General features: G+C 36.3%; 1 protein-coding gene across 1 annotated transcript; it reads left to right on the plus strand.

The window, feature by feature from the left end:
* Nucleotides 1–473: 473 nt before the first annotated feature.
* Nucleotides 474–11,036, plus strand: FABP1 (fatty acid binding protein 1). The gene is made up of 4 exons (XM_044063379.1): nucleotides 474–540; nucleotides 1,536–1,708; nucleotides 5,097–5,189; nucleotides 10,986–11,036. The coding sequence occupies exons 1-4, from the start codon at nucleotides 474–476 to the stop codon at nucleotides 11,034–11,036; spliced, it is 384 nt and encodes a 127-aa protein (XP_043919314.1).
* The last annotated feature ends 360 nt before the right edge of the window (nucleotides 11,037–11,396 follow it).

The following is an 11,396-nucleotide window of genomic DNA, read 5'->3' on the forward strand; positions in this document are numbered from 1 at the left end:
TGCATAAGCTGTTAAGCATAAATTATAGGAAGTAAAAGGGTTCCATCTCATTATTGTACCGTGACCATACAGACAAAGAGTTTATCGGTAGATATTTTATTACATATTTCTGTAAATAAATTATAAGGTACACTGTGATAATACTGGACAAATTATCTTTCCTAAAGAGATACAATGTGGAATTTGAAACTGTTCTTTGCTTTGTTTCTTTCTGGAGGCATTGCTAAAACTAACTTTTCTCTGCTTCTCTTCTTAAAAGTCTCTAGTTTTCTTTCGTGAATGTAATTATGCAATCCAACAAGTAATGTCTAAGGGTTGTATCATGAAGGACCATTACTCATCTCTGTGTTAATAATTAAACAAAAGCAATAAAGCAATAGTATATTTCAGTCACTGATAAACATTCAAGGTAAAGAGAAGATATAAAGACAGGGTGCATACAAAATCTCTGCTGCGCAAACAATTGCTCAAATATGTCTTTCAGTGGAAAATATGAGCTAGAGAGCCATGACAACTTTGAGGTTTTCATGAAAGCCATCGGTAAGTAATCTCCAAACAACACATTTTTAAATTAAATATATACATGAATGATAAAACTGGATTAATACTGCACTTTTTCATCTGTTTGGATATACAAAGCTTTGCATGGAATACACTGAATTAAGTGTCATGAACAGTATAGTAGAAGTACTGCATTAATGTAGTTTAGTGATCATGTGGCCATTACATGAAGAAATCTGTCTTTCGATTTACATAGTAGTTGGGTTCAACCTCAGAATATAGCTGGATTAAAATACAATTCTTTACATAGCTATAATTTCAGACAGGCAATTATGTTACTGAGTTATAATCTCAAAAGTGTGCACACATTTGTAAAATCCTACAGAAATTATTTACTGCATTCAAAACATAAGTTTTTTAGCTTAAAAATATTTTTTAAATATTTGTTTTGGTGTAACTCAGAAACATGCCAAAGTATTATATTATTGTTATTATTATTATTATTATTATTATTATTATTATTATTATTATAGAAAGCAAAAGTATTTGAGTGATTCAGCCCATGAAACAAAATGACTTATTCACTGTAAAATTTTATGCAGAAAGATACAGTTAATAATATTTCTTATATTTTTTATTATTTAAAATATACATTTTGAAGATTCTTTTAACTTATGGGATAAAGAGCTAAACTAGGTGTTCCTTGAAGACCAGAGGTGCACTATACTACTACAATGATTCATGCAAGACAGTTAATGATTCTTCTGAGAGACAAGCAGTATGTTATTTCATGTGCACAAACACACACCCAAAGACAGAAACATGCACACAAACATACAAAGAGACATACACATACACACAGACTCAGGCACGTACACACACACACACACACACACACACACACACACACACACACACACACACACACACACACACACACACACAATGGTTGCCATTATACCATACTTTGCTTGTTTAAAATGATCTAACGCTGCTATAGTTTTGCTTTATCTTTTGCCATTTCTCATGTCCAGGGTTTCCTGAAGAGTTGATTGAAAAAGGCAAAGATCTAAAAAGCGTGTCTGAAATCGAGCAAAATGGTAAGACTTTCAAGGTCACTGTGACAACAGGAAGTCGAGTTATGACCAATGAATTCACTATTGGAGAAGAGACAGAGCTACAGACATTTTCAGGAGAAAAAGTGAAGGTATGAGATGCAAATACATGCACAATATGTGTGATATGATGCTTGAGTTATGACAACAGAGCTGTTCACAAATGCTTAGCACAAGTTAACATAGTATCCAGGTCAGACATGCTTTGAATGTTTCCGGACATGAACTTAAAATGTTATTCTAGTAGCACTCAGTAGACTGACTTCTCTCAGGGTCACAGAGCATGAAGTCTACCACTATGGGAATCAGGCTCAGGTATGCCAGGCATATGTTGCTTAATCACAATTTATTACTTTAATCTCTTAAGTCATATGAGCTTTCAGATAATGAAAAAAGTTACAGATAAGCAATAAATAAATAAATAAATGAATAAAAATGAAACCAACAAAACATGATAAACAATAGCTGACATGAGGTCTTTCATAATGAGACATGTTCTAGGGAACGTCTCCGGATAACATTTCTTTAGAATAAGTATTTCTATTATTCTCTTTTTGAAAGCTTAAATATCTACAGATGTTGAGCAGGTCTAAGTAAGGCATCCTTTCAGAAATAAAATGCATTTCTCAGGCTCCAACTTATCACACATGTGCATTCCTGAGCACACAATTGCACATGCTTGAACAATGAACATACACATGCGTCTGCACACATGAGCACATTCAAACATGCATACAAGCAGACACTCACAGTCTATGATAGGCAGACAGAAACTGCCGTTTTCCACTGCATCTTTTAATTTTCCCACACTGTTTGATTTCATAGCTTCCTCAGGAAGAGTTCACAGATTATCCACACGCTCTTGTGGGAGACAGTACTACTTAGCATTATTATTTGCCCCACACTTAGCAAGTGGAGAGGTGTTCACTCCAATTTTATTGAGCACAGTTATTGGCCTTCGTTATCCATACTGGGTAAAGCAATTGTTGATGGCATTGAACTGCCAAAAGGGTAAGGAGAGTATCAAAGAAGCCAGAGATGGAAACAAACCTAAAATGACATTATAATAGAGACAACTACAAATGAAAATGTAGATGTGCATGCTATAATATGTAGTATTCAACTTCCCACATGCAAACAAATGCAGTAATTCATGTGCTCCTGGTGTATACCAATGAACAGCTCTTGTACTGTAGATACACTTTGTCTTCTACATAGGCAAGTGATACCATCCCTCCACAGAACAGCCATCTATTATGTGTGTTCCCTAACCCAGCTCACTGATGATTCAGAGAAAGCAGTCTGGCATTCTCCCATTACTACTGAGTTATGTCTGCTTTCCACGTATCTTCCAAAAGCAGCTACTACGCTGAGTTTTATTAATTCTCCTGAGGTACTTGAAAGATTATGTTATGTCACCACCTTTCTTCAAGGATATTCATAGTAAGTAATGCTAACCATTCTTCACATATTTTCTCCTACTATCCATTCACAAATTCTTCTGCTCACCTTCAAACAGCCTTAGGTATGTCTATCTTCATGGAAAGGCGGTCTGTAGAAAAGAACTAGGAGCTCCTGTGATTGACTTCCCACCTGTGGATAAAAATGAAAATAACTTTCTGCTTTAAACAAGAGATCTTAGGCCTTATCCATTCTAGTTTGTATATATATATATATATATATATATATATATATATATATATATATATATATATATATATATATTCAATACATACCTGGGGTGGACCTATTTAAAATACTACTATTAAAACTGCTGTTTAGCTGTCATTCCAATCCTCTTTTTGTAACAATATATGAACACAGTAATGTTTAACTTTGGCACTCCATTTATATCAGGCATATAACCACAACTTCAGTTTCCAACTTTAAGAAGACTGGTATGTCAATGAAAATATTTTTGAAATTAAGTGTTAAAAAGGGCCATAACTGCTTGCCAATGTTTCTTAGTTGCATAAAACACAAATAAGTATTTTTTTTCTGAGCCTTTCCCACAGGGATTACAAATTAGGAGCAAACCCTTGCCTTAAGCAAAATTGTTTTAGAATTCAGACCTATTGGTTTATCATTAATTAAAGCAATTTAAATGAACAGTTATCCAAAAATATTAAATATAGCAAAAAATAAATAAATAAATAAATAAATAAATAAATAAAAACTTTAGCATTAATGAGTTGATGCAAAGCTTTTATGGAAAAACTTTAGTCCTTCAGGTTGTACTATTATAGAACCTTAAATGTGGGGTAACGTGGGTAACATGTGAATTACAAACTTTACTGAATCAAGCAATGTGATTACACATGGGGTTGTTTGGGCCACACATATTACTTCCTCATGACACATGCTATACTCGTTGCCATGGAGATGGACAATCTGTCATAAGGTAACACTCCTTGTGTATATTGTGTCCAATATATATGTTGTGTTCAACAAGATATGGGAGCTACCATGGAAAACGGCCTGATGTCACTGTCAGTGTCATCCTGCTAAGAAATGTTGGGTGTGCTAATATGGATATTTGAGAGATTTTAGGGATAACAGACAATTCTGATTGGTTGTCTTTATCATTTAGGAAACTTACAGAATCAATTTCTCCTTTGTATTAGCTTACTGTGTTTTTGCCTGTCAGATCACATCCAAACATTATTTTTTCAGGCAAGTTTTGCAACTGTTACTGAGACTTTAATGTTTTAGATGTGTACTGCAGTCAAACTAAATAACATAACTTACACTGAGTTTTAAAAAAATACCAATGCAATTAATATGGATTTTAATCTGAATTTGAAAATATGAGAATATTAGAAACAAATTAAAACATGGTTATTTCAAATTTGTTATAAAAAGGCACTGGTGCTAGAGTAACAAATAAGGACAAGTATATTTTTTATAAAGTAGTTCAAAAGCTAATAAAAATAAGATCCCTTATGGAAATGAATTTGTATATCTGAAGTTGCCTAAGAAATGTTCTAGAAAATAACAAATGTATACTGGTTTTAATATGTGTAAAGCTGTACTCCACATGTAACTTTTCCATTTGTCATTTAATCAGACAGTGATTCTAGAAATTCTTTGAAATAGACCTATTTGTAAATTACTTTATTCATACATCTGAGCATGTTGTACATATTCATCCTTTCATGAATGTTGATGTTATTCAAGTCAGATTATAGCATTATATTAAATTGAAAGGAGCTCACAGCCAAGAATGTATTCTTTTCAGTGAACTACAGCTAATCTTGTAAGCAAATTACTCTGTGTGTGTTATAAAATAATCGTGGTTAATGTCGCTCTCTGGGTCTAGTTATGAATATTCTTAAGCTTGCTGTGGATTAGCTATCCGAGCCACATGCTAAATTCTCATTAATTATAATATCAGCTCTAATTAAAGTCTTACTTATTTTAATAAACATGCAAGAGTTACAAACTGAAGAGCTATAAATGTTTTACTTTTTAACTTTTCAGGGAGTCGTTCACATGGAAGGAGATAACAAGCTATCCGTTACACTAAAGGGAATTACTTCTGTTACTGAGTTGCAAGGAGATAAACTTATTAGTGTAAGTAAATTAATGGTCATTTTGCATGTAGACCTGCTAACGTAATTAAAATAAACACAACTTAAGAAAGCATTGTACTTTGCTAATGAAATGAATATGTGCAAATAAAATGTGAGGACTTTGTTTTTTATTTTCAATTAGCATCTGTCTGCAACTTGCTTAAACTGACAGAGTGTTGAATTCAGGGTAAAAGGATAAATGGAGTGGAAGAAAAGTCCTTAGAACCAAAATAGAATAAAAAGCAGTAGAATATACAGACTATCGCAGCTGCTGATACTGCATACCATTCCCCTGGACATGAGAAAAAAATGGAATAAATAATGGCAGAAGTATTTGGGTTGGTTGGGGGGGGGGGGGTGTAGAGTTCAGACCAAGAGGTATATTCCTGAACAGATGTGTCTCCATAATCAGGAAGATATAACACGTCATAACAATTAAAACACAAATCAGCTTTATAAGAAATGAAAAGACACACCACATTCTATGTGAGCGCAGCGAGCTATAAATCACACATCTTACAACATTTTACAAAATTCCTATATGATTTTATACTCTATAATGATCTCTTTCGCAAAATGACAACACACACTATGATATATGACTATGTAATGCAGGGGAAAAACATACAGCTGCTACTCTAGAAACACTCAAGAGACAAGCATAGTTACTAAGGTAGTAGCAGGTTAGAGAGATGGGAGTGTGTAGGTAATGCCAAACTACCTGTCTCAGAAACATGGCATGTTACAACAATGCAGGCATGTGGATTGATGCAGATATTGTGCATGCAAAAATGAGCACAATACACAGAGTGCACTCTGTGGTCAAGATGCAGACAAGGGAAGGTAATGCTAGGTGTATATGGACACCCTCAGCAGCCACATGTGATAAATAAATCCATTTCACAGAAGATCAACTAGGTTATAAATAATGCAAGGAGGTGTAGATGGATTGGTAGAGTGTGGCCAAAAGCAAACAATATTCATTATTTTGGCACTCATTCACCACAAATAATCATCTTATTCCATCAGAATGACAAACAGACTCTCTTTTCCTAGAGTAACAAGAAATGGTAACTGATAATTAACTGCTTTGTTTATAACACAAAAATGTTTTATTATGTAAGTAAAATACAGTCACTCCAATTCTTAGTCTCTAAGCATGCCTGAATTCAGCTGTTTTATCCACCACACTGCTTTGCCAGTGATGGTCTGCACCTCTAATCTCTAGGCTTTTGAATATTAGCTAAAACATTGTCTTCCTCCATGGTGCTTTTTTAAGGCAATGCCAAACTGAAAGTACGTCCGACATAGCGAATCAAAACCAAGAAAATCTAAAGGTGTTACTGCTCAATACTAGGAATCTAAACAAAAAACTACACTCCCTGCAAGCTCTCTTCACCCTAGACAATGCCGACATCTGTGCAGTCACTGAGACAAGGTTTAAAGCTGCGGAGAGCACACCAACAATACAATGTTAATGCCTTCCGCCCATTCAGACCAGCTACTACACAGACAGGGACTAAAGATGGAGGTGTTTTGATTTACATCAGAAATAAATATACCTCAAGGCTGGTCAAACAGGTCAATGAACATGAGCTGCTCCATGTTCAAATCACCATAGACAAAATCTATTACCACTTTCTTGCAAGCTATAGGTCTCAATTTATGACCTAGGAAAACTATACCATGTATTTAAACTTATTGGAAACACTCACCATCCAAACCAATACCATATTCATGGGTGACTTTAATTATCCCACTATTAACTTGGAATCCTATACAACACCAAATATACATGCACAGAACTTCCTGGATTTTGTAAGCACAAACTCTCTGGATCAGATTGTCAGTACACCAACCAAGGGTGCAATCATACTGGATATGGTCCTCACTAATATGGGAGAGTGCTGCACACCCCCTAGTGTAATGTTTTCTATGGTAAGGTCAGACCACAAAATGGTCTCCTTTGAAGTAAAAAGAAAATCTGGACCCAAAGCTAAATGTGGAATATTTAGGAACTAATCTAAGGATAACTTTCTGCTATTAAGTGATAACCTGGCAAAATTTTAAGCCCCTGTAAACCATAAGAACATTTTACCTGTGCACAACTGTTCACAGAAACCCTATACAAGCATGTTAACAGCTGCACTGAGGGAGCTGTACCCACCAGGAAGAAGTACAGACCTAACTCAAAAAACAAGCCACCATGGTGGATTCACAAAATCAATAGACTGTATAACAGAAGGAGGAATATCATGGCAAACATTAGGAGGTGTAGTACACAGCAGGATAAAAACACTCTCAAACTAAACAAACAAGTCAGAGGACAAATAAAGTCTACTAAAGCCAAATTTGGCCTCCCAGGCCAGGGACAATCACAAGATATTTTTTAGCTATCTCCACAACCTCAAAGGCAATACACAATTTTGTGCAGAGCTCATTGTAAATGGAAACACCTATAATGAGCCAGAAGACATAGCAAACCTGCTGACCAATAAATTCAGCTCCAACTTTACCCCTCTCTCCCCCTCAACCTCCCCTCGGGAAATACCATCAAATATAACTCCCCCAACAGGAACATGCCCTTAATGATCTTTCTAAGGCCAAGAACAATGTATCAATGGGCCCAGACAATATCTCAGGATGCATTCTAAATAGCATGAAACATAACCTATTAGGCCATCTGGCATTCCTATTTAACTGTATCCTCCAAACAAGCTTTGTGCCTCATGAATGGAGAACAGCAACAGTCATTCCTCTGCACAAAGTTGGGCCATCTACAGACCCTGAAAACTACAGACCCATAAGTCTCACTAGTCTTATATACAAAGCCATGGAAAGAATTCTCATAGAAATGATCAATAACGATATAGGAAACCTCCAGACACTGGACCCAACCCAGTTTGGTTTCCTCAAGGGCAGGTCATGCCTACTCAACCTGGTGGACTTCTTTGAGAACATCACCAAAGCAGTGAATGAGGGAAAAATGCTTCACACTGCCTACCTTCACCTGGTCAAGGCATTGGACACAATACCTCACTCAGGCATTGTTGACAAACTCAAGAGGTTAGGTACAGACCTGTATGTCACTCGGTGGATAGCCAACAGACTCAAATATAAGGCCCAGGAAGTTAGAATTGGGGGAGTCCACCTCTACAAAAAGGCCAGTCACAAGTGGAGTCCTTCAGGGATCAGTCCTTGGACAGCTACTTTTTGGCATTTACTTCTCTGAAGTCAAGGCCAATGTCAGTGGTCTCTGGCTGTCTAAATTTGCAGATGATTGCAAATTAGGAGCTGTCATTGAATCCCACACAGACACAAATGTTCTCCAGGAAGAGCTGACACAGACAAACAGCTGGTGTCAGATCCATGGATTAAAACTAAATGCCAAGAAATGCATAATAGTATTCTTCAGAAAGTCAGCCACCTCTGGTAACTATAATATTGACAACACATCCATTAGAATTGACCCAGTAGTCAGGGACTTAGGGACACACACAGACAGTAATCTAGCCTTTGACCATCACGTGTGTGCAGTAGTGAGAAAATCATTCTATGTTGTGCAACTTATAAACAAAGGTATGGCATCTAGGTCCAAGGAAGTCATTATTTCACTGTATTCGTCATTCATCAGACCTAATATTGAGTACAATGCTCCCTTGTGTATGTACCTGACCAGGCATATCCAACAATTGGAACATCCACAGAGGTTCCTCACGAAAAGAATACAGGGCATAAGTAAAATGTGCTATGCAGACTGCCTCAGGGCCCTATCCCATTATTCTGTCTCCTACAGATTGTTGAGGGGAGATCTATGCCTGGCAGACAGGGCATTGTCAGACCCCACTCTGATGGACCTTCTGCATATCCGCAAAACAAACAGCACCAGAATTGCCCATTCTAAAGACTTAAATCTTGCCTGTGATATAAATAGAACCTGCTGGAGACAGGTATGTATCCCAGAGACTACCCTTCTGTAGAACAGGCTCCCCATCCATGTAAAGCAGAGTTTCTCCCTAACCCAATTCAAATGTAACTTGAACAACTGGATGGGGAACAGGAAATTCATCCCTGGTTTGGCACCTATATGGTTCATTCTCCAGGCCCCTGCTTATAAATGTTTCATCTCCCAAGACCTTAGTTACACTTATTAAGGGTACCACAGCTTGTAAGAGATTTGGTATGCATGGCTAGGCTTAAAAAGTCCCTTGTGGTCATTAGCCTGGTAAAACACCTATGAACCTATGAACCTATTAATAGCAACAGTATTTGATTCATCTGTGGATTCTTCATATTTTACTCAGTATCATCTAAGGAAAAGCCAAAAAAATTATTTCCATCTATAGGTGGCTTTGCCCACTGCACCCTCATACCTATAATTAATACTGAGGCTGCTGTCCCCCCACATCTATATGTAGTTTTGCACTTCACCCTCATACTTATAATTAATACTGAGGCTGCTGTCCCCCCACATCTATAGGTAGTTTTGCCCACTTCACCCTCATACTTATAATTAATACTGAGGCTTTTGTCCCCCACATCTATAGGTGCCTTTGTCCACTGCACCCTCATACTTATAATTAATATAGAGGCTGCTGTCCCCTACAACAAGGACAGTATTCTGAGTGGTGCAACACTTGATCAATGAATCTGTTGTTTATTAAATTTACATTACAAATGAGCCATTAAAAAGACAAAGATTCCTGACTACCTCCTACAACCACTTAAAATGTATTTATATATTTGAGAAAATATTCCTTTACTTCTGAAAAATATTTTATTTAGTCATGTACCGAAAGAAGAGATCATTGAATGAATTAATTAATGAATGAATATGATATATGGTACAATTATTGAATGAGACATTGCTTATACTTTGGCTAGTCTGATGTATTATAGTAAAAGGAAATAATATTAATTGCATCATTCATTTAACAGATATTCTTCAGTGATTATCACATTAGCAAACTGTTTGGTGCTTTTCTTTGCTTTAGGTTGCATGTATATGTGTACTTACATGTGAGTATATGTGTATCCTTGTGTATATGTATAATGTGTGTGTTTTTTGTGTGTGTGTGTGTGTGTGTGTGTGTGTGTGTGTATGTACATATCTCTGTATGTTTGTGTATGTTTGTGCGGTTCAGTGCATGTGTATGTATACGTGTGTGTGTGTGTGTGTGTGTGTATGTGTATGTACATATCTCTGTATGTTTGTGTATGTTTGTGCGGTTCAGTGCATGTGTATGTATACGTGTGTGTGTGTGCGTGTGTGTATGTGTATGTACATATCTCTGTATGTTTGTGTATGTTTGTGCGGTTCAGTGCATGTGTATGTATACGTGTGTGTGTGTGTGTGTGTGTGTGTGTGTGTGTGTGTGTGTGTGTGTGTGTGTGTGTGTGTGTGTATGTGTAGGTACATATCTCTGTATGTTTGTGTATGTTTGTGCGGTTCAGTGCATGTGTATGTATACGTGTGTGTGTGTGTGTGTGTGTGTGTGTGTTTGCACGCGTGTGCTCACAGGTAAGCTAACGTATATACCACTGTTAACCTAGTCTAACTTGTCATAAAATGATTAACATCACTAGTGCCCTTACTGCATTGTAATGTGCTTGAAGTACCTGTCAGTTGCTGCTTTTGGTTGTGTTATAATGTAGTAAGGTACTGGGCCTTAATGGTGGTTCTTCTACCATCTCTCAATGAATAACGTCTGTACTTAATATTCAAATGAACGTTGCAACTGGAACACAGCATCTATACTGAGCATTATAATGACTTGCCTTTTTATTTTTTTTCTAGATGCTTACCTTTGGAGATCATTCCTACAAAAGAATAAGCAAGAGAGTATAGTTTTATGTATCCTCTAAATGTATAAATTGTGCAATAAATTTGGAGATTTGCTAAACGTTATTTGTGTCAATGTTAAATGACTGCAAAATGTTTTCTATCATAGTTAAGAATATACCATGACAGCATTATTTGGTAAGAGTATGCTATATGAATTTTTCTTGTCAATGATATTAATTTTTTTAAATTACCATCTGCTTTAATCTTTGTCAAGGGCAAAGCAGACTTGGTGCTATAGTGTTAACAACACTTTTTTGATTTAAAACTCTTTGATCACTGTTTTGCATGGGACTCACTACCATTCCAGTTTCTGCATCTTTACTGGCAGTGATTCATGCATGGCTTTGTTTGCTATTTCCCCTC

The sequence above is a fragment of the Protopterus annectens genome, chromosome 2.part1 (genome assembly GCF_019279795.1).
Source record: "Protopterus annectens isolate FY-2018-M chromosome 2.part1, PAN1.0, whole genome shotgun sequence".
Taxonomy (NCBI): domain Eukaryota; kingdom Metazoa; phylum Chordata; order Ceratodontiformes; family Protopteridae; genus Protopterus; species Protopterus annectens.